Genomic DNA, 25,156 nt, shown 5'->3' with positions numbered 1-25,156 from the left:
TGGTCAGAGATTCTCTTATACCTTGCATATCGCAGGCAGTGCATGAGCAATACATTGAAATTGCATCTGCTCAGACCTCTTACATAACCCTCCACTGGAGGGGGGGGGGCAAAAATTTGGCAGCGATGGTGAGTCAATTGGACTTACCATGAGCAACAAATTTTTCTATAATCTACTTAATTAACTAGGTCTACAATCACAGAGTATATACATATATATAAGTGCAGAACATGAAATGAAATAGAGTGCACATGCACTGAGTACAGAACATATCAAGAACTGACAAAATGTATACGCAATGAGTACAAAACATATTAACAAATGACATAAAGTGCACACACACTGTATGTATTTTTACCATTTTACAAGAACTAGGAAAGGAATGGGAAGGATTGCATTCTGGTTGTAGCACATTAGGTTGCACGTAGCTGCACTGAAAGTCCATATCTTTCTACAGAAGCACAACACCAAGTGAGACAATCTGAAGTTCTCTTCCCTGAAGTATTAATCAGTGTAGCCAAGACACTGAAATGTTGTATTAATATTCAATGTTATCATTTTTGGTAGTACATTAGGTACACCAAACAGTGGGACCACAACAACATCTCCATCGTTCAAGGTGGTGGACAGCATGATGTGTCAACACCACATTCTTGTAGAATCCATACTCTTTCACCAACGTAGAATTAGTGCAAGAAACCAAATATAGTCCTCCATGATCATGAGGATGGACAGGACAAACGGATATTGCAGTAATTTCTCGTAATTAGGTCAGAAGGTGAAAGGCATTAAGTCTTATGCTAGTCATCATTGAGAATTACACTAGTCTATCAACCGATTTGAGTAATTGTTGGCACTGATTGCCTAGTTACTAAACATTTCTGTACTATGTATGGAGTATTACAGAACATTATTCATAAGTCATCTGATTACAGTAAATATTGGCACTTATTGGCCAGTTACAAACCATTTTTATGCATTATTCATGTGATCATTCAAAGCAAGAGTTAATTAATGGCATAGCATTTACATAATTCACCTAATTCTAGTAATCATTGGCACTCATTGGCCAGTTACAAACCATACAGCAAGTATTGAATATTACAAAACACTATTCATAACTCATCTGATTGCAGTAATTATTGGCGCTCATTGGCCAGTTACAAAGTATTCATATCATTTTATAAAACATTATTCAGTATTATTCAGAAGTCACCATTCAAAACGAGAGTTAATTATTGGCATATCATTTATAGAGTATAACAAAAATATTATTTACAGAAATTATCGACATAGCATTTATGCAGTATTACAAAACATCATTCAGTATTACTTAGAACTCGTCATTCAAGTGACATAGGACATATTTAAAATGTAACACACTGTAACTATTACTCAAGGTCCAATAATACATAGATATAATGGATTCAATACATCTGAGAAATTTGCATTATATTTAGAACTAGAAATATCTCTTAAACCAGTAGCATTATTTGGGACTGGTAATACATTTTTTTTGTGTGCTAGCAATGCATCGCGTTGGGATCGATAATTAATTGCTGGGGCATGAAAATATTTGCTTGTGACTTATTGCTGCAAATAAGGATTAGTAATGTCATTCGTCATGAGTCAGCTGTAGCAAGGTTATGAAACAAGCAGAGTATATGTGATCACATTCATGAATGACACACACAAATGGGTAAAAAAAAATGCAAGAACTAGAACAGGTTTAATAACTAACTGCTTACAGCACATTAATTTCATGAATGGCTTCTCCTGGAAAAATACAAGATGGATTATTAAGCTGAAAGAAGAAACGCATATTATGCTGAAAAGTAGTGAACTTCGAATTAACAGGTAATGAAACGTGTACGCAGTATGTATGTACTCTAGCTGTCCTTTCCAAAACATTCAGTCATTATACCATGCGTCATAAGACATACTGTCAAAACGAACAGCAACAAATACTTAAATAACTACATAGCATCTCTTAACTAATAGTAAATATATAAACTTCATCATCATCCTCATCTGCAAAGAAAAACTTCATTATTCATATTACCATAACTTCATTACTATCATCACCTGCAAAGAAAAACATCATTATTCATATTAGCATCATCATTATCCTCATCTGCAAAGAAATACTTCATTATTAATATTACCATTTACTTTATACAACTATTCATAGTATAGAGTTTCTTATTTCTAGCATATTTCATCACTAAAATAAGATGTGTAGTTCTATCTGACAGCCTACATCATTCGCCTCGTATTCTGAAAGAAAAATAATTAGTTAAGACTGCTATCATACGATGTGTATAGTATATTCTTGTTAATGCTTGTTAATTCTGATCCATTTACTCTTCATGACAAGGTATTGCATTTTCTTTCGCTCATTCCGAAGGTGAAATTCCCATTTCATAGTAATCCACTGTGGTTTGTTTAAGTTATTTCTTTTACACGTTATTGCTTTCTGAAAATGATGAATAAGGATTAATATCTTGCATTTAAATCATATACTCATTAGATAAAAACTTGTTTCTAGTGATACAATAAAGCATACAGCATAGCATGACAGAAAACGTATTATGTCAAAAACATAGACAGTTTTCAAGTGCAAAAAAAATGTACACAGAGTATCATAATGTAGTAGCAAAAAAAAAAAAAAAAAAATGTGAAATAGTCAAGATATTGAGATATCATAAGGAAAAATGTGAAAGTCAACTGGTGTTTGTTATATCTTAAAAATTTCGTAGTGCATACAAAGAAAACAGGAAAACAATCATACATACACGAAAAATGGAAACTGTGCATGGTCTGATATATAACGACAAGAAAAGCGACCTGCTAACCTTACCTTGCCGGGCACTTGCCAGGAAAAAATATGATAATCATCAGTAAGTGTTCATATAAATATAATTGCATAAGTGGTCATATAAAAATCAGGAAATAGCATTACAGCGTGATAAATCATAATGTATGTTCATTCAATAAAGGGTTTAATATTGGAGACATGGTGATTGCCCTTGCTTCTTCTGGTTCTCAAATTTTCAACGTGTACTACATTGGGGTGAGGAATGCTGCGAATTCGATATGGACCTGCGTATAGAAGCTCAAATTTACTGCATCTACTCTTTCCTCTGTTGGATAAATAGTGTGTATGTACTAATATCTTCTGCCCAACGTGAAAGTCACGACGTGTACAAACCTGTTTTTTCTGTCTTCTCCGGCACTCTGCGGCACGTTTGATGTTGTTGAGTGCAATGTCAATTATTTCATGGTGGTTTAGTCGACGAGATGTAGGAAAGGATACTAGTTCTTTAATTTTGTTAGGTGGTTCAACATTTTTCAATTTAACAGTCGGAGATAGCATAGTAGATTCATTTGGTATCGAGTTAATTACATCCTGGAATGATAGTATGTGTGTATCCCAATCAATATGTTTTTTATGGCAGTATATTCTCCATAGTTTACCAATTTCTTTCATTAGACGTTCACAAGGGTTCGAAGAAGCGTGATACTTGGATATATAGATCAGAGAAATGTTTCTTGCTCGTAACATACGTGTCCATATGGCAGATCGAAACTGTGGTCCATTGTCGGAAATTACTTTCAATACATGTCCTACATGAAATAAAAATGTTTTACAAATGCATTCGAAACAGATTTAGCAGTAGCTTTGCATAACGGAGTGAAGGTAACAAATTTCGAAGTGAGTTCAACAGCGCAAAGATGTAGCAAAAACCTCTATTAGATCTGGGAATCGGACCAAAAATGTCTACAGCGGCCATGTGTCTCAATGTAACGGGTACAATGGCATGTAACGGAGGAATATGTGAAGTCGTGTCTGATTTAGCTTTCTGGCAGATTTTACATGACGCTAAAACTCGTCGAATACGTTTCTCCATGTTGGCAAAATAACAGTTCTGTCTCAGTATAAGAAAACATTTTCTGGCTCCGTAACGTGCGTAACTTAAATGAGTATACCAAATTAATTTGTTAACAAGTTCGTCAGGAATGCATAGCAACCAGTTGTTGCTGTCAGGGTGAGAGCGGCGAAACAGAATGTTATTGCGTACAGTGTAATGGTTTCTGATGGTAACATTATTCCTATCTTGCCAAAGGTGTTTAATTTCTTCCCACACGTTGTCTTTGCTCTGCTCTTGTGCTATGTCTCGTAATGATGCCGAAATAAAATTTTCGAATGCAACTTGCTGAATATACATGACGCTAGGATTTGCTTAGTAGAAGTTGGTTGCGATGTCTTTCTGATTGTTGCTGAGAGAACGCGATAGTGCGTCTGCTACAATATTTTGCGTACCGGGAATATGAACAATTGTAAAATTAAATTCCTGTAAATAAAGTTTCCATCTGCTTAATCTGTCGTGTGTAAATTTAGCGGAAAGTAAAAAACTGGATAGCTCTATGATCTGTGTAAACGGTCGTATGTCTTCCATAAAGAAAATGCCGAAATCTCGTAAATGCCCATACAACGCATAATGTTTCAAGTTCTGTAACAGAATAATTGCGTTCAGCAGGTGACAGAATGCGACTCGCAAAGGCGATGTTTTTAATTACTGTAGAACCATCTTCTTCAATTTCCTGAAAAATGTGTACGCCTAAAGCAGTGTTAGAACTGTCGGTGGCAATGGAAAAATTTCTAGTAAGATCTGGATGTGATAAAAGTGGTGCATTCAACAAAGCTTGTTTCAGATTGGCAAATTCAGACTGCGCTTGGCTATCCCAGGACCAAATAACGTTTTTACCCGTCAACTGACATAATCTAGGAGTGTCTAAAGCAGAGAAATGAATAAATTTACGGAAAAAGTTAATTAAACCCAAAAAGCTGTGTAGTTGTTTCTTCGTCGTAGGAACAGTAATGCCACGTAAAGCCTGAAGTTTTTCCGGGTCAGGCGCAATGCCTTCTGCTGAAATTACATGTCCAAGAAATTCTATAGAAGTTTTGCCAAAGTGTGATTTGCTAAGATTAATTGTGAGTCCTTGTGCACGAAAAGTTTGCAACAGTTGTTCAAGAATCAGATTGTGTTCAGACCAGTTAGCTTCTGCAATAGGAATGTCGTCTACATACGTTGTGATTCTGTCTTTTAATTCTGTCGGAAGTACAGTATTCAAATCGCGAATAAACGCTGCTGAAGAAATTGTTAAACCGAAGGGTAATTTACAAAATTGATAACAGTCACCAAAACAGAGAAATGCTGTGTACTTTCTGCAGTTCGGATGGAGCTGAATTTGCCAAAATCCCGATTTCAAATCTAACGTGGAATAAATAGCAGTACCATGAAATTTCTGTAGAAGTTCTTCTAGTGTCTGTGGGCGATCTGTTTCATTAATAATAATCTCATTGATGTGACGCGAATCAAGTACGAGGCGAAGTGAACCATCCTTTTTCTTAACAATATGGAGCGGGTTTATGTACGGACTAACCGCCGGTTCAATAATTCCTTGGTCAAGCATAGCTTGCAATTCTTTCTTAACTTGTTCTCTGTGAATATATGGAATGGGATAATGTTTGGCTTTAAACGTGTCGTGCTGTTTAACTTGAAATTCATACAAAAACCGGACATAGTACCAGGGATGTTGTCAAAAACTGGAGCTTGCTGTAAAAGAATTTTGCGTAGTTGCGTGCGTTCGTCGTCTGTATTTGCGCTGCTCTGTTTAACTTTATCAGAAATCATCTGCATAACGTCATAGTCGGCTTCGTCTGGTGTATAATAGTTGTGAACATACGTATCTGTGAACAATGTGGAATGACAGTCCGTGTTACGTGATGCAGAAATGACCTCTGTCCGATTAATTGTTTGTTCATCTGCAGATAAAGAGTGCTGAAATTCTAATGCCTTTAACATTAAATAGGAATTTTGAAAGTCAATAATTGCGTCATGTTGTACCAGAAAAGTCGTACCTAAAATAACGTCTTTTGTCAATAAGGGAAAAATCCAAAAATTTGAGTGAAACGTATGACCTGCAATACAAAATGATAAGTGTGTCTGTAATTTTACATCTACTCCTTTACCAGATACTGCTCCTTTTACTTTAGTTTTGCCTAATGGTAACGTAGGATAGGTATTCTCTTTGTTACATTCGTTTAAAGTTTCCTCATTTATAACTGACATAGGTGATCCAGAATCGATTACTGCTGAAAATTTGGATGAACCAATCTTTACTTCAATGACAAGGTGAGAAATGCTTTTTTGAATAACTGGGTTTTCCTGCAAAAGAGTGTCTTGGATGTCGCCAAAAGTAATAACATTTTCATGAACAAGATTCTGTGTGCAAAAGTATTGCTTACGTTGCTGGAAGTTTCATTCTGCACTGTATCTAGTCAAATTCTTTCTGACGTGCTGTTATTTTCGGGAGGATGCTGTGGCATTTTTACTATTTGTACTGTTCTGTTATTTCTTCCTGACGTATTACGTTCGGGATGATACCGACTGTCTGGTTCATTCATGATAATCTGTTGTTGCGGTTGATTTTGCTGCTGGTAAGACCGACTGTTATTAAACGTACGCTGAAAATTGTGCTCATTACTTTTACGTCTGTCATAATAATCGTTGCTATACGGCGCATTGCGATATCAGTTGAAATGATGTGTTTTCTGTACATAGTGATTTCCTTGTTGCTGTGCGTTACTATTTGGCGGAGCCGACGCTATAAGTGTAGGCGGCGAAAATTAAAGCTTGGTTGACCTTGCACATTACATTGTTGGTTAGGTATTCTAACCGGCTGGTTTTGTTGCTGTTGTTGGGAAAAACCTCTATTGTTACCAAAATGTGGTTCCTGTTGCTGATAATTTTGACGATACTGATAATTAAAATTTTGTCTGTTATTAAAATTATGCTGGTAGTTCTTGCCATTTTGGGAGTGTCTAATGAAACTGTCACTTTCAAGTATTACGTGTCTTATCAGATTTTCTTTACTAATTCTTATTCCTAGATAGATTGATAGTTGAAGAGTTGTTTTGATAGATATAAAGGAGAGTAGAAGAGAAGGCAGCAGTGCAGAAAACTAAAGATGAAATAGCACTACTACTGCTCGGGGCCCTGTGCACGCTACGGCACATATTCATCGAAGCGTAATGAATCCCCTGAGGTCTCTTATGTGCTGCAAATAAATTTTAGTTTCTGCGTTACAGGCAATGCCGGTAAAAATGCAAAAGTAAATTGTCGTATCCAGTCCAATTCTAGTTTCTGCATTACAGGCCAAGCTGGTGGAAATGCGAAAACAAATTGTTTTATCCAGTCCAAAGCGTGAATCTGTGTTCTGTCATTTTTAAATACCTTAAATTTTCTCACGGGTAGAAAGTGTCTGTAATAAAAATGTTCGTCTCTGAATGTCTGAACAGGTTCAGGATTGTATGCTAGTCTGTTTGTCTGTGACTGCTCGGAATCTAAGTCATGTACTCTCTGTAAATTACCTAAATTATACTGGCTGTGTGAGTGTGACAAATGTTCGGAATGTGGCGTATCCTGTGACGTGTTAGTGACTGAAACAATTTTCATTTCTGTCACTTTAAAACGTTCCTCTATTTGGCTGATCTGTTGTTGAAATTTCTTATCAACTTTCACATCCAGAGTGCGTGGAAGTTGTGCTGACATTAATTTAAACTCGTCGCGTAACTGTGTTGCGTTTTCAGAACATTGTTTAGGGACTGCACTACTTTCATCTCTAAGTAATTTCGTTGTGGCTACTTGCGTATTACTTAATTCCTGTGCAACAGATCTAATTTCTTCACTAGTGTTCCTAGCACAAGCCTTAATTTCCTCACGTAATTGTTCTTTAGTAGACGTTGCACAGTAACGGCTGTAATCTGTTCACTAAGTTGTTTGTTCTGTTCGTTAAGGTTGTCGTGTTTTTCATTCAACTGTTTGGAATTGTTGTCTAGTTTTTCATTAAGTTGTTTGAAATAGTTGTCGAATTTTTCATTACGTTGTTTGTACGATTCATTAAGTTGTTTGGAATGGTTATCTAGTATTTCATTCCGCTGTTTGAGACTTTCATTAAGTTGCAGTAATAATGCCATAACTTGATCCCAGCCAAAATTAGCGGCTCTATTTTCGGTGCAGTGTGATGGTGTATCTGCATGTGTCACGTTTTGTGTAACCATTTGGTCATTGTCTGGTTCACGAAAAGGTTTGCTAATTGGACGTGCACTGTTGGTCACTACATCGGAATCAAATAAATCTGACGTATACTGACTACATTGTTCACCTTCGTTAGAAACAATTAACTGTTCGCTACGTAAATTTTGCAAGTCAGGTGTATCAAACTGGGCAGCGTTCATTGTAACGGAACGTGCCGCGTCATCAATTGTTACATTTACTGTGGACATAATTGAATTTGTTTGTTCATCATTAGGATCAAAATCAATACTAGTGATCGGCACGCACTGATTATCTGTAATTAGGCGAATATCACTATTACACTGAGTGTCGCAAGTATTATCGGTCAAATTATTCGAGTCTGCTATTTCACTCATTGCACATCGCGATGTACTGTTAACAGTTTTTCGTGGCATTTTTCACAAATAAAAATTAAGCACAAAATGAAACAAAGACGAAGCAAAAATGGAACAAATACAAGTACAACAAAGAGGAATAAATTGCCGATGATCTGTGAAAGAAAGAGTGACAAATTAGTAAATGCGTTGCACCAGATGCAAACTACATTTAAGTAAATAAGAGCAGATATATGACTACTTTTCAGAGATTCACAAAGAAAATACGATCCTGGCCGGTTGTCGCCAAGTGTAGCCTCCCCACAACATTTCGTTCACATTTAACCTCCCCGCAAAATTCATTCACATTTAGTGTAACCTTAAAACAGAAAAATTCCTAAACTTCACAACAATAAAAATTATAATTATGTCTTTCACATTCAGTGTAACGTCCCAACAAAAAATAAATTCAGTAACCTGGTAGTAATACAATGTAACTAGCCTCTCAATTAAATAGTCGCTCACTTATGACTTTTCAATAACTGAATGTGAATTTAACCTGGTAAATTTTGGACGTCAGCAGTGTTGCGTCATGGCCCTGAAAGATCATTCTGAATAAAAAAGAGAAAAATTCTTACCTCAATGAAGTCGCCGGATAACGCATATATATCTGCTCTTACAATAATTTTTTCTGGCACAGCCCTGTGCAATGCTGGCCGATAGATTTGTCATTTATGAAAGGAAGCAACTGATTTTTCTTTTGCAACAATCGGGATGATCACGGATTGGAGAAATTAGTAAATTCTTTAAATTGAAATGAATGGTTGTTAAAAGTTACTTTTTATGAGAAAGATTATTATTACGAGATTTTTAAAACATTTACATGAGACTTGAGATAACATTACTACATATGCGCGAGGCTGCTTTTTACCTTATACAATAATGCTCAAGCTCCGACATCGCTGCACCGCGACCGGCCGAGCCAACACGATACACCAGACCAGACCAGAGCAGACTCCAGACTAGCAACAACTTACTGCTACAGCTACACAGTTCCTACTGCAGTCAACACTGCTGTCTGTTCAGAGATTCTCTTATACCTTGCATATCGCAGGCAGCGCATGAACAATACATCGAAATTACATCTGCTCGGACCTCTTACAAACTGAGGTGACGAACGTCGTGGGATAGCGATACGCACATGTGCAGGTGGTGGTAGCATCGCGAACACAAGGTAAAAAACGGCAATGCATTGGCGGAGTTGTAATTTGTCTCGGATGATTCGTGTAAACAGGTTTCCGACGTAGTCATGGCCTCACAACGGGAATTAACAGTCTTTGAACGCAGAATGGTTGTTCGAGCAAGAGGCATGGGACATTCGATTTAGGGTATCGTTAGGGAATTCAATACTTCACAGATCTATAGTGTCAAGAGTGTGCGGAGAACACCATATTTCACGCACTATTCCTCATCGCTGACAACGCAGTGGCCGACGCCATTCACTTAACGACCGCGAGCAGCAGCGATTGCATAGTACTGTCAGTGCTAACAGATAAGCAACGCGTAAATAACCGCTGAAATTAATGGGGGACGTACGGGGAACGTATTTGCTAGTACAGTGCAGTGAAATTTCCTGTTAATGGGCTACGGCAGTAGTCGACCGATACGAGAGCCTTTGCTAACAGCACGACATCGTCTGCAGCGCCTCTCCTGGACTCACGACCGAATCGGTTGGACCCTACACGACTGGAAAACTGTGATCTGATCAGATGAGTCCCAATTTCAGCTGCTCAGAGCTGATGGTATGGCTCGACTGTAGCGCAGTCCCCATGAAGCCAAGCACCCAAGCTGTTAATAAGACACTGTGCGAGCTTGTGTCTACATAATGGCGTGGGCTGGAATGTACTGTGTCCTCTGGCCCAACTGAACGGATCATTGACTGGAAATTGTTACGTTCGGCTCCTTGGAGACCATTTTCGGGCATTCATGGACTTCATGTTCCCAAACAATGATGCGGCATTAATCGCGCCACAATCATTCGCGATTGGTTCAAAGAACACTCTGGACAATTCGAGAGAATGATATGGTCACCCAAATAACCCGAAATAAATCCCATCTAACATATATGGGACATAATAGAGAAGTTAGTGCGTGCACAACATCCTGCACCGGCAACAATTTCGCAATTATGAACGGTTACAGAGGCAGCATGGGTCAATATTTCTGCAGGGGACTTCCAACGACTTGTTGAACCCGTGCCATTTTGAGTTGCTCCACTACGCCGCACAAAAGTAGATCCGACAAGATATTAAAAGGCATCCAATGATCATTGTTACCTAAGCGCATTTTAATCATGGCCGCGCACGTACAGTTTACGAGCAAAATTTGTCGTTTCCGAAGTGCTCCCACCCTTGGCGTGAAAGCCATGATCAGGCCTATTTGGACGTCAGATAAATTGCACCGTATCAGCACAACGACGGCATCATTTTCTGCGTCTCCCACACACCTTTATATACTTACCACTACTAGCGCTCCCACCTGCCGTCTGTGAAAGGCTGTGGTTCGTTGACGTCGAACATAGGTGGTGATCACATTAATGTGACTGATCTTTTGTATCCCAAGGCGGCGCGTGGGTAGGAGCAGGAAAAGGTAATGCATGTCGGTACTGCAAATACAGTTAAAGCACCTTTACTAGTGTACAAACATATGCAACCGTATTTCATAACTTGCTATGTGGTCCGAAGTGTCCCGGCCGTCCGCTCTTGAGCAAATGGGGTGAATCTCCAGTGGTGCTCGTAGAGCTGAACGGCGCCTGCCAGAGGGCGCTGTCGTCGTTGTCTGTCGTAGTGCCAACTTAACTGGCACTTAGGCCGCGGCATCGTTGCTATCGATACCACATGAACCGTGTGCAGAATGGAATAAAGTTTGGAAATGTTAAATATTGATTCCTTTAAAACAAGGTTTTATAAGTGGTATAAGCCTTTATAAGTCTGCCCTGCAGCCGTTAAAGTCGACGACCGCGGACGCCCTACCACATTATCAGTCGATGGAAAGTTGAAAAAAAGTAAAAGAAAAGATTAGTAACGATAGCCGAATCACAAGCAGAGAAGTTACTGATGATGTTGACATATTTACTGGCTCATACGACGAAATTTTCCCGGTAATTTCGGACGTGAAATGTGTGACAGTAAAATTTGTTGCAAAATTGTTGTAGTTTGAATAATAACAGAAGCGAATGTCATTTGCTCACGATTCGCTAGATGAAGTCAATGAGAATAGAGAGCTACTGAAACGTGTCATAATAAGTGTCGAAACATGAGTTATCTAATATGTCGTCCCAATACAAGCATTCTGGAGACTGAAAAATGCTCGACATGTGCGTTCAAATGTAAAGGTTACGCTTACTGCCTTCATCGATTTTAACAGCCTAGTGAACAACGAATCCCTGCCACAAGGTCGAACGATCAATAAGGAGAGTTGCTTACAAGTTCCACACCGTTTGCGGGAAGCAATTCGACAAAAAACATTCCAGTTTGTGGCGGAAAAATTCATGACTTTTGTACCACCAGAACACATCACACTTCGCAGCCTGTTCGTGAACTTTTAGCCAAAAAAATGCTCCAGTAATGAAAAAGTCTCTCTACGATCGCTATACATGGTTGCACCCAACTTTTTTGTCTTCCTAAAAGAAGGAGACGTTCAAGGGCTGTCATTCCACAAGGTTATATGGTTAAGAATACCTCGCTGAGGGAGTTAAAAGCTGTCGTAAAGATCGAGTTCCCTAAGTGCTTCGGAAATTAGAAAAGGCTCTGGCCTACATGTATAATAAGTAAATGGAGGCTGTTTTCAAGGGGATATTATTCATGTAGGCGAATAAAAACTTTCTTTCAAAAAATGATTCTGCTATTTCCTGAACATATCCCATGTGTGCTGTGGGCGGCGCCATATGAGATTACTTAGCTCTTTGAGAAGTGGTACTGATTCTATCAACTGTCTTTGAATCCTTGTTAATGTTGATGTCTGCTTAAAGGTAAAATGAAATGCGTACGGAAAGATTCAAGGCTACTTTCTTCGCATTAAGATATATTATCCGATCTCGTTTCAGTCACATCGGGAAATGAAAAGACCCGTCTTCGTACGTGATTACAAGCAACCACATTCAGAATATAGTCCGCTTGAGCAGATATCGGAATAAATGTAACTCCATCCTATGTCTGGAGTGCGGCTGGTCGATTTCCAATAATACAATACCAACAGCCGTTACTTTGGTTTTATTTATTAGGCAACCAGTTTCGCATTACATTATGTCATCTTCAGGCCTGCGTACATTGTAACCTCCCCGCAACGAATGAAAATGGAAATAAAAATGAGCCAAGTGTAACCTCCTCAAACAAACAAAAAATGAAAATGTGAGCCAAATGTAACCTCCCCACAAAAAATATTTTTTTGAATGGAAGTGGAGCCAAGCGTAGCCTCGCCACAAAAAGTAATAGCAATTAAATGAATTTTTCTAGTATTGTAACCTCTGAACAAAATTGGCTCCTATTTATAGTCTCTGTGCAAAGAATGCATTCACACTTAACATTCCCACAAAATTCTTTTCTCATTTAATATCAAGTTCGAAATAGAAAAAAATTCCTAAACAGCAAAATAATAAAAAAAGGTTCTGTAACCTGATAAATTTTATGAGGACAGCAGCGCTGACCTTCGGCCCTGTATTCTGAATAAAAAAAGCAAAAATTCTTACCTCAATAAAACTGCAATTATATCCGCTCTTAATTACTCATTTTTCGACACAGCTTTGTGCAATGCTGGCGTATATATATATATATATATATATATATATATATATATTATTATTGGAAGGAATGGTCATGCATTTGAAATATTCTTTAAATTGAAATGAATGCTTTTCTTTGAAAGAGTTGCTTTATATTATAAAAATTATTATTGGGGCATTTCTTCTGAACAAATCAAATTACAATTATTAAATATGCACAAGGCTGCTTCTTTACCTTCTACAACAATACTCATCCACCAGAGTCGCGAGCAGAGCACACAGCCGACGCATGCCGACTCCCGCCGACTAGCACGAACTAGCACGGACTGACGACTACTACTCACTCGCTACTACTACTGTCGACTCGCGCAGTCAAGCGCAGACTAGCAACAGCTAACGATAAACTACTCTCTGGTCAGAGATTCTGTCATGCCTCGCCCATCGCTGCCAATGTATACATCTTACAACATCGAGTAACCCTTATGTTACAAACCAATGCAGCATCGGTTTGTAACACAAGAGTTACTCGATGTACTCAGATCTGAAGATGACAACGTAATGCGGAACTGGTTGCCTAATAAATAAAACCAAAATAACGGCTATTGGTATTGTATTATTGGAGACCTCGGAAGGTCGAAAGCTACCAACCGACCACCGCGTCATCTTCTACCGACAGGCGTCACTGGATCCGAATATGAAGCGGCAAGTGGTCAGCACACCGTCGCCCCGTCCTTTGTCTGTTTTCGTGACCGGAGCAGCTTCTTCTGATCCATTAGCGCCTCAACTGGCCTCACAAGGTCTGAGTGCAACCCGCTTGCCAACAGCACTGGACAGACCAGGACGGTCACCCATCCAAGCGCTCGCCAAGGCCGACACGCTTAACTTCGGTGATGTGGCGCGCACTGGTGTTCCCAACGCGGCAAGGCCGTTTGCGCATTCAGAATATGCTTGACAGAAATCCAATATGTGGTGAATTAAAAAAGTATGCTCTTTTCAACGTAGTCAGGCCGGAACAGTTGTGTTTTGCGTCATCGACAGATACCTCGGTTTTATTATTGGAAGGTCACGCACGCTGCATCTTGCGCAGTGCCGGGTATTATAAGACGGCAGCTGCCTGCAGTGGGTGGCATACATCCACCAACATGAGGATAACCCTGGGCGCTCTCGCCCTGTGCCTTGTGCTGAGTAACACCTGCTGAGTACTCCGATAGCCGTGAAATGTTCAACGAGCATTATATGTCTTACAATTAGTACTGGCTAGTGTTCAATAGCAGGTCATGAATTGAACTACGCTCTATTAGGGAAGTGTTTTTTACTTGAAAAACTTTCCAGACTTTCTCCAGCGCTGTAATGGAAGTTTAATGTACGCTGACGGAAATAAAAATCACAGCATCATGAAATAATTAACGTAGAGTAATGAAATTTCGAGAATACGTTTGTCTAGGTGACCGTTAGTGATTAACGTTGCAAGATCACAAGTTAATGTAAGCGCGAGAAAAGTCATTGCAAATGTAAAATGCTGGTTCGTTAATAACCAGTGTAACTACCAGAAATTAGAATACAAGCATGCAAATGTTCATGCAATGTGTCGCACAGGTGTCGGATGTCAGTTTGTGGCATTGAGTTCCATGTCTATTGCGCGTGGTCGATTAATACAGGGACGGCTAATTCTAGTTGTAGATGATGCTGGAGTTGTCGTCTGTTGATGTCTCATATGTGCTCGACTGGAGACAGATCTGGTGATCTAGCAGGCCAAGGCAACATGTCGACACACTGTAGATCATTTTGGGTTACAACTGTGGTATGAGAGATAATGGTATTCTGTTGTAAAATATCCCCTGGAATGATGTTCGTGAATGGCAGACAACAGGTCGAATCGCCAGGCTGACGTACACATTCGCAGTCAGTAAGCGTGGGATAACCGCGAGAATGCTCCTGCTGTGACACGGTATCGCACCACTGACCATAACTCCAGGTGTAGCTCCAGTGAGTCTGGCACGCGGACAGGTTGGTTTCAGACTGGCCTCCTCCTAACCAACACACGGCCATCACTGTCACCGAGGCAGAACCACCTTCCACTGCTGAACGCAACAGATCACAGCTCCGCCCTCCAGCAAACTCTCGATTGACACCACCGAAGTCGCAGTGGGTGGTTTGGGGTCAGTAGAATGCACGCTACAGGGCGTCTGGCTCGGAGCTATTCTTGAAGTAATCAATTCGTAACATTTCGTTGTGTCATTGTGTTGTCAACTGCAGTTGTGTTGTTAACAGACGCGATACGTTGTGCCAAAGCCATACACCGAACACGATGGTCTTCCTTCTCGGTAGTGCCATGTGGCTGCCCGGAGCCTGGTCTTATTACTACCGTACTGTCCTGCGACCTCGGCAGCCCAAAGTCATGTACAGTGGCTACATTCCTGCTAGGTCTTTCTGCAGTATCGCGGAATGAACATCCAGCTTCTCGGAGCCCCACTGCACGACCTCGTTTCAAATTCAGTGACCTGTTGACAATGGCGCCTTCTCCGTCTTATAGGCATTCTTGACTACCATCATTTCACCACGTAAAGTCTAAAAGGTAGCTAGCACCCACGACCGTTACAGCGCACATTTAAAACAAACATCCTCATAGTGGTGCTACTATTGCCAGTTTTAAGCAAATGGCACGAAATATGAACAGACGTCATCTTTCAGATGTAGCAACACGCCTCCTGATTTTCGTTTCCCTCGTACAAATCTTCTTGATGTTGGGATATTTTTTTCGTCAGTGTATTTTCTTTTTCAAAATGCTAGAATTCACTTCATGTGTGCTGCAGACCTTTTTTGAAATTAAAAAAATTACTCTAGTTATCTAAGGATTTTCCTAATGTGAAAAACTGTTCCAAGGTACAGTACATCATGTTCCTCCGAAATGTTCGCATTTAATAGTTTCCACTCGACAAAACGTTGTCAATACTTACTTTGGAAGATTTAAGATCTAATAAGAATAATTTCTAAAATAGTTGGTGGAAATGGCAAGAAAACGACTACTCACCTTGGTGTGCAGGATGTTTGAGCCTGAGGATATACCACCTGACTTCCGGAAAAACATCATTCACACAGCTTCCAAAATTGCAAGAGGCGCAGGTGCGAGAATTATCGCACAATCAGCTTAACAGTTTATGCATCTAAGTTACTGACAACAATACTACACAGAAGACTGGAAAAGAAAACTGAAGATCTGTTAGATGACGGTGAGTTTGGCTTTGGGAAAAGTAAAGGCATCAGGTAGGCAGTTCTGGCGTTGCGGTTGATAGTGGAAGCAATACTAAAGAAAAATCGAGACACATTCGTAGGATTTAACAACCTGGAGAAAGCGTCCGACAGTGTTAAATGGTGAACATGTTCGAAATTCTAAGAAAAATAGGGGTAAGCTATAGGGGAAGACGGATAATATATGATATGTGCAAGAGTCAAGAGCGAACAATGAGAGTGGAAGACCAAGAACAAAGTACACCAAATAAAAATTGTGTAAGATAGAAGGGATTTAGTCTTTCGCTCTTTCTGTTCAATCTATACATTGAAGAAGCAATGACTCTTTCTGTTCAGTCCATACATTGAAGAAGCAATGACGGAAGTAAATGAAATGTTAGAGAATACTTAAAATTCAAATTGAAAACATATCGATAATGAGATTCGCTGATGACATTTGACAGTGGGAGATGCAAGAACGCAAAGACTATCTTAACAGTACAGCATTACTTATTTTACTCATTCCAGTGCCTCTCATACGTAATCTATGTAAGTGTCTTGTTCCTCGTTGTATTTGTGATGTTATTGACGAAAGAAGATGATGAAACCTAGTATCCCCATAGTCCTCTCTAACAGTACCAATTGGATTTCCAAAAATTAATGTCTTCATCTTAAGAAGATGTCACCAATGCAAATGTTGGTTGCTTTCCCTTCTGTGCCGATGAGAATACAATAGAGGTTTAAAATTGCTTGCAGGGCAAAATCTGGAGAGCATAACCCTTACATTAGCGTACTACCTGTATTTGCCAAAATATTCTAACGACGTGAATTTAAAAAATGCTTTTCTCCTGACATATCACACTTATACCCTTAGATACCTTTTCTGAAGTTTTACACTGTAAATAAAATGAGAGATCCATTTTTGCTGCACAAATTTAAAAATTATTTCTGTACTGAGGTTTGAACCAGCTAATCCTGATTGAACTCTTCCACACTATAGTACATTAGAGACATTGGGGATGCGCTTTTTCAGTGCACTGTGCATTAAATGGGTGAGATCAAACGTCGAAGTTCTTTAGGAAAAAATCAGTTGCTTCTAGGTGGAGCAGAATGCAGTTACAGACATACAGATAAATCTTGAAAGTGTGTAGAAAAGAATCTAAATGGAGTACCTTATGAAGATGCCTTTCTGAATATGACCCTGTAAAATGTGATAACAAGAGCTGTAGTAGTTACACGTTTCTTTTAATAGAGAACTGATAGTGTTAAGAAACGATTGGTTGTTTCAGACTGTCTATCACTTTCAGATACGAAAAACAGATATTCCAACAGCTCACATTTTCAGTTCATTGTCTTCGAATTTATATATAAACCTTATCTTAGAATTCAGTTTGTTTTTCTCGCCAAATACTGTAATTTTTTTCTAATAAAACAACGATGTATTCTTTGAAAATAATTTATATTTACTTTAACAGTTTGACTCATACAGTAAAATTTAAACTTCTTTTCTGCAAATATTTATGCAGTTCTACAGTTCATACATATGGGAAACATTTTTCTTATAAAAGCCTTCCCGTTACAGGTGTCCGCATGCTACAGTCAGGAGACGCCGCCAGGGACTCCGACTGGTGGCCCAGAACCAACTGGTCCACCAGGGACCCCTACAGGAGGACCTCAGACAACTGGCCCACCAGGTCCACCAACTATTGGAGGTCCTGAACCAACTGGACCACCAGGGACCCCTACAGGTGGACCTCAAACAACTAGCCCACCAGGTCCACCACCTACTGATGGACCTGGACCAACTGCCACAACAGGTGTAAATACCCCTTACCCTGATCCAACTTGGTCCATCTGGTTCCATTTATGAAACCACTCTGCCATTTCATGAAGAGGAACATCTTTCAGGAGGAAGCACTTCAGAACTCGGCTTAACACGGAATTACCTCCAGAATTGGACTCTACATTGTTAGTTTATTGATGAGTTTTGTATCTTTACTTGTAGTTCCTTATTTATTATACAAGCAACGAAGAACTGAAAGCTGTGTCAGTTTATTTCTCCTTTTCACCACTGATCCTTGGTTATGCACTATACAGTATTTCTGAAAATTTGATGATTTTTCTGCAATTCCAGTTTGTATATAAAACTGCAGTGTTTTTGCAAGTCGTCATAAGACTCAAATCCAAATCCGAGTACAGGGTCGTCAATGAAATGCAACATTTTCCACTGAAAGCTAGTTATTACGAACGCCAACATACAGCCAGAACTGAACTGAGCTCTTGGGAAGAATTTGCACTGCAAAATGTACATAATATATATCAATAACCTCCCGGAAACGGAAAAAATACTAAATAACAAATAATTGCCAAGGGTCTGGATCGAGCCAGCGACACTAAATACTAAGCCACATTGACCGCACTGCAGTTTGCTGCATTGCTCCCTCCTATGGCAAAATAGCGACCAGATGTTTCAGACGCCACACTACATACGACTAGAGCATACTGGATACAGTTTTCACAGTGGTCCTCTGAACTGCAGAATGGCGGATCCTCACGTTCTGGGCGTGTTGACACATTCTCTCCATCATGATGACCACCATAGGTAGTCCGTCCCGTCGAAGCTATGCAACTGTCGAGTAGGTCTTCAGTTTCCTTTATGCATATACAGGGTGTTCGGAAATTTCTATTACAAACTCGTAGGACTTGTGGAGAGGAGTGAGTATATAATATTTTGAATTGGAACCCATGTAAAATGTTGGTAACGTGACCACGTTTACAAGTAACTGACTAGGGGGGAAACGGTACACCACTTGTTTTACAGTTCCACTCATTAATAGCCAAAGAAATTGCTCATGTACTCGTTGCCGGATCTTCAACGTGATTCACTAAGGTCTCCTCCAATTCTGGTGTGCGGCGTCTCCTTGTAGCACTATAATCACACTTTCTGATGATGAAGGTTCCCTTCCTCGAAACAGTTGCGTACTTGTGGCGAGTTGGGTATGTGATGGAGTCGGACGCTGTAGATGTGTATGATGTCCTTAGGTTAGTTAGGCTTAAGTAGTTCTATGTCTAGGGGACTGATGACCTCAGATGTTATCTCCAATAGCGCTCAGAGCCATTTGAACCACTTTTTGAGCTTAAATAGGATGTAAATGAAGAGGGATATGTTTTCGGAGGGGACGCTTGGTGGACTGTGGAAACTGTAAGTAGAATGCTGTGTATTAGGTTCAGGTCAAGGTTTTAGAGAAAGGGAGAATACCAGTTGTAATGGAAACAGACAGTTTAAAGTAACCTTGTTGCCTGATAATAATTATTACAATGATAGACAAGGCCCGTGGGAGGTAAATTTTGAAGGTAATTTACCATAATAGTGAATGGAAATCAATGAACAATGGGAGAAGTGACATTCATATGCCAAAGAAAACTAGTGACTGCATCAGTAGTGATCCGAACTACGGATGTATATGGCCAGGACTGAGAATTAAACAAATAACTGGTGGCGAGACTGGAAAAGGAATGGAACAGACAATGTATAGGTGTATATTACTGTGTATAGGTGGAGAAGGAATCATAGAAAATTATTGGGGTTGGAACTGTCATGCAGAAGTAGAGGTATGGCATGAAGACAAAGTGAAATTACTAACTTAGAGAAGTTGTGTGAGGAGCCCAAGATACAAGTGATTTTAGAGATATGTTGCCCCAGTGATTTAAATTAAGTAGAAGAATGTAAGAAATTTGGGGTATCGAATGGATAAAAAGCAATACTTGTACCAGTAGAAGAAAATGAGCTTCGGACCTGTGGCAATTTAAGATTGCAGCAAAAGATTCAGTAACTGAGGCAGCTGCAGACTGTGGGATGTCAAGAGGCAGCGAAACAGAAGTATTAGCAGAAAAGAGTGCCGAAGAGGGAATAAACTGGAAAGGACACTGTCATGTTTCAGCCCCGGAGTTACAACTTGGAAACATAAATAATACTGAAGACTAGGTAATTAATGGCTGGTGTTGGGAGAAGTTTTTAACATATGTGATGATAATGAATGTGGCATGAATTAAAAATCACAATATTTTGGGACTGGTGATGATAAAATCGTAAATATTGACGAAAATAAGAGAAATGGTTCAAATGGCTCTGAGCACTATGGGACTTAACATCTGAGGTCATCAGAACTTAGAACTACTTAAACCTATCTAATCTAACGACATCACACACATCCATGCCCGAGGCAGGATTCGAACCTGCGACCGTAGCGAAGATAAGAAAAATAATAGATTGAAGGAGAGGTCTGAAACTGGCGATTTCCTGATTCCTGAGTAACGAGAGACCCCACAGCAGGCTTACCCTATTGCTTTCCCCAAGTCTCACAAAAGCTTCGTGGTATTCTGCAACGATCTTGGATCATATTGCATGGTCTGATTGAGATTTCAGTGCTACTTGGCTGTCTGAATGAGTGCAGAGTCTACGATACTTGTAGCATAATTTGATAGCAAATATTTCCGCATGGATTGCAAAGTATAGCGGTCAGATGAGATTGCTCTCTCATCTTCGCTGTATCCTATATACCCTGGGCTAAGTACCTTTGTTTTGTTTCACAGTAGAATAGTAATTATATTTAGGAATAAAATTTTGTTAGAACTGGCTGGGTCAACGGTAAGTAGAACGTGTCCGCCGGGTACGCAGGGGTGGCGTAACAAATTTCACCGCAGAAGAACTGAAGTACAAGCAGGCACGGAGCTTATTGTCTCACAGTGTGCGACAGAGAACGTCAGGAACACCTGATTGAGCACTCTGACAACGGTGCAGATTTGACACAACACTCTTCTGTAATGGGGATAGTTGTCGCTGCTTCACCCAGGGATGACACAAGAGCATCTTTCACGCTGCGAACTTTCAATAAAAGAACGCTCTCAAGCCCTGAAGTGAAACATTGAACCTGCCAAGATCGCGGAATGTCTCAGAGAACAGAAGCACATTCGGTCATCAGTATAGAGGGAAATAGGTCGTCGACTGCTACAAGGCCCTCACTGTACTCCTGCCGGTTACGACAGTGAGTGACTGAAGTTGATAACAGAGCCAATCTTCCACGAATGAAGAATCGACCTGCCGGTCTGCGAGCTGTTCATCCTAGGCGTCGCCGCTCCTGGGCATTACCGCCTTACTAGCTGCATGCTGGCACCGCCTCAGGCTGGCCTTCATTACCCGCCAGCGGCAACAGGGGCAGATTTCTGTGGGCTTACGCGCCATCTCGACAAGCGGGAACAGGGGCAGCAGATTTATGTTGGCTTACACGCCATGTCGACAACCGACAACAGGGCCAGCAGATTTCTGTGGTCGAGCTTCACTCAACAGGAGCAACGAGGCTCTGACAGATGTCCACATCCACGCTCGGCTGCAGCTAAGCGACGGCCGCCGCTCCCTCCTATGGTGGGGCCACAGCAATGACGTCAGACAATGCCAGAGCCCGCATTTGCAACTCACCGGGTATATACTTCCACATGAATGGGACTACAACATTCTCCATCCTTCCCTGCGCCTTCATGTAATGTAGGCTCAGCGTAGCCTCTGCTATGCAGCACTCTGTAGAAGACAGAGTGATTGTAAAACTCTCAGAAATAAATATCTGTTAACTGAATGAAGTCTTACTTGCAGGTTGGCTCTCCACGCCATCCCATTACTACACCTCCGTTCGTCTATCCTACACTCACATAAGAGGCCGCAAATGGCTCCAAGTACTATGGGACTTAATATCTGAGGCCATCAGTACCCTAGACTTACAACTACTAAAACCTAACTAACCTAAGGACATCACACACATCTATGCCCGAGGCAGGATTCGAACCTGCGACCGTAGCAGCAGCGCGGTTCAGGACTGAAGCGCCTAAAACCGCTCGGCCACAGCGGCCGGCTAAGGGGCCGCGTCTTGTGAGCTCCTACAGTCTGCTTTGATTCGTCAGAGGAGCGGGCTATGTCTCCTGAGCGGTATCGAGGAACGCTCTTCCATTGCTCCCAAATTCCAATTAATACGTTTAATTGTTTACTGACACAGCTGGAAGTTGTTATTAGTCAACTGGCCATTCCCCGATCATTGGTATGTTTACCAAATTCAGTATACTGGTGTGGTTGCTGGAGTTGCTAAAGGGTTCCAGTTACTTCCAGTTTTTAAGCTGTAAACTGCTGCTATAGCCTGCATTATAACCCAGAGGTGTAACTGGGGCATTTCCAGCACCGTTTTTATCCTAGCAAGACAATTTCTTCAATTTGACAAGGTACTTAGTGGCCACCTTCTGTTGTGCTTTATTCCGCCATACTTCAGCCCCATAACTAATCATAGATGTATATCCAGTACATGCTCCCGGGGCTTAGCCCCAGTTTTTACCACGTGCCCTTCTAGTGCACATAAGAGAACCTTACGCCCAGGAAGTATAGTGTGAGGTCCAAGATAGTTCTGCATAAACGATTACAGCCACATACGTCGTTGTCCCCTCAGCTGGTAGATTTTTCTCAAAGAGATTCAGATTTCAGTACGTGTCCTGAATATGCTTCCCCATGAATGGGACTACAACATTTTCCTTTGGAATGACCCTTAGATCCTGCTTCCTGCATCAGTTTTGTACAGTGTTCAATGTACAGTGTGCCATTGTTAATGGTACAGTACTCGTACTTTTGTCTAATATTATTACGACCAAATCGTCTGGAAAAACGAACCAGTAATATTTACCTCTTGATGAGTTTGTTCCCCTCTAAGTTGCACAGTATTGGCGTCAGATCCTCTTCTTGTCGACATCCACCAGTGGTGTAGATCACCATTTTCTCATTCAGCATGCTGGCTTCTACCTTTAGTTTACTCAGCGTGGTCTTAATGCAGCCATATATGGTGACCTAAATGTCGTGCTCTTCAGCAACTCTAACCATGGATGCGAAGGTCGTATTGGTAAAAGCTACTTCGATGTCCAGGAAGATGGACAGAGCAATTTCCTGAAAATGTACTGCTTTTTTCACATTCCCAACAAAGTGATGCTGTTTCAACTGATTTTCCTGGTTCACATGTGTTCTTATGTAGAGGAACTTCAGTAACATCCATTCCCTAACATGCACATTAACCAGTTTTTCTAATGTTTTTAGGAGGAAGGAAGACAGAATAGTCGGTCTCATATCATTAACCTTTTACGATCAGTTCTCCCTGACTTCAAGCATTGGAAATGACCCCTACTGATAGGCTGACTGTAAACAGTTTTCTAAGTATGAGATCATAATGGCAGACGTCACTTCGTCTGCCATTTCCTCAAGATCTACTCGCTTCCTTATTAATTTCTGCATAGGAGTCTTATTAGTATCTCTCCTGCTTGTTGCAGTAAAGCTGGAAAAATTCCAGCGGGACCTAGTGACATGAACAGTTGAAACGTGCACCAAGCCCACTGTATTTTTTTTTAATCAACCGAATTTTTGGAAGATTATGAGTTTACCCTTTGTTTTCCTGCAAGCCGGAACCTATGAGGGATTGAATCTTGGTCTGTGTTGTCTGTCAGAGTGCACTGAGGGAAATGAGTCTTGAGGAGCACATTCAGCATTTTATGTTTGCCCTTGTATAATCACCATTCTCTTTTTTTTAGTGCCGTTTGGATTAATTGGAATTCTAGTGAGAATTTTATGAAATCTGGCGCATGTAGCTGTACCCTCTATCTTTTCACAGAATAATTTACAAGATGATAATTTTGTGAGCTTAATAGCACATTTTTATTTGGCAAGAGCCGCCCATTGTTCTTTCCTTCTTAAAGCATTAAAAAATTTTCTTATAAAAAGTCTTCTTACTTCCTTCCTTTGCAGTTCCAGGTCATTGTTCCACCAAAGTATACTACATTCCTGTCAGTACACTTCTAGGTCGCAATATACACTCCTGGAAATGGAAAAAAGAACACATTGACACCGGTGTGTCAGACCCACCATACTTGCTCCGGACACTGCGAGAGGGCTGTACAAGCAATGATCACACGCACGGCACAGCGGACACACCAGGAACCGCGGTGTTGGCCGTCGAATGGCGCTAGCTGCGCAGCATTTGTGCACCGCCGCCGTCAGTGTCAGCCAGTTTGCCGTGGCATACGGAGCTCCATCGCAGTCTTTAACACTGGTAGCATGCCGCGACAGCGTGGACGTGAACCGTATGTGCAGTTGACGGACTTTGAGCGAGGGCGTATAGTGGGCATGCGGGAGGCCGGGTGGACGTACCGCCGAATTGCTCAACACGTGGGGCGTGAGGTCTCCACAGTACATCGATGTTGTCGCCAGTGGTCGGCGGAAGGTGCACGTGCCCGTCGACCTGGGACCGGACCGCAGCGACGCACGGATGCACGCCAAGACCGTAGGATCCTACGCAGTGCCGTAGGGGACCGCACCGCCACTTCCCAGCAAATTAGGGACACTGTTGCTCCTGGGGTATCGGCGAGGACCATTCGCAACCGTCTCCATGAAGCTGGGCTACGGTCCCGCACACCGTTAGGCCGTCTTCCGCTCACGCCCCAACATCGTGCAGCCCGCCTCCAGTGGTGTCGCGACAGGCGTGAATGGAGGGACGAATGGAGACGTGTCGTCTTCAGCGATGAGAGTCGCTTCTGCCTTGGTGCCAATGATGGTCGTATGCGTGTTTGGCGCCGTGCAGGTGAGCGCCACAATCAGGACTGCATACGACCGAGGC

At 40.9% G+C, this 25,156-nt stretch overlaps 1 protein-coding gene across 1 annotated transcript in view; it reads left to right on the top strand.

The window, feature by feature from the left end:
- The window catches only part of LOC126455836 (proline-rich protein 2-like), a 35,136-nt gene extending 16,800 nt beyond the window's left edge, over positions 1-18,336 (top strand). Inside the window, exon 2 of the mRNA XM_050091598.1 lies at positions 18,049-18,336. Coding sequence (XP_049947555.1) covers positions 18,049-18,336 — 288 coding nt within the window. The remainder of the gene's footprint in view (positions 1-18,048) is intronic.
- Positions 18,337-25,156: the final 6,820 nt, after the last annotated feature.

This window comes from Schistocerca serialis, chromosome 2, assembly GCF_023864345.2.
Source record: "Schistocerca serialis cubense isolate TAMUIC-IGC-003099 chromosome 2, iqSchSeri2.2, whole genome shotgun sequence".
Lineage (NCBI taxonomy): Eukaryota > Metazoa > Arthropoda > Insecta > Orthoptera > Acrididae > Schistocerca > Schistocerca serialis.
Note: the sequence above shows the minus strand (reverse complement) of the source record. Positions and strands in the feature narration are given on the sequence as shown.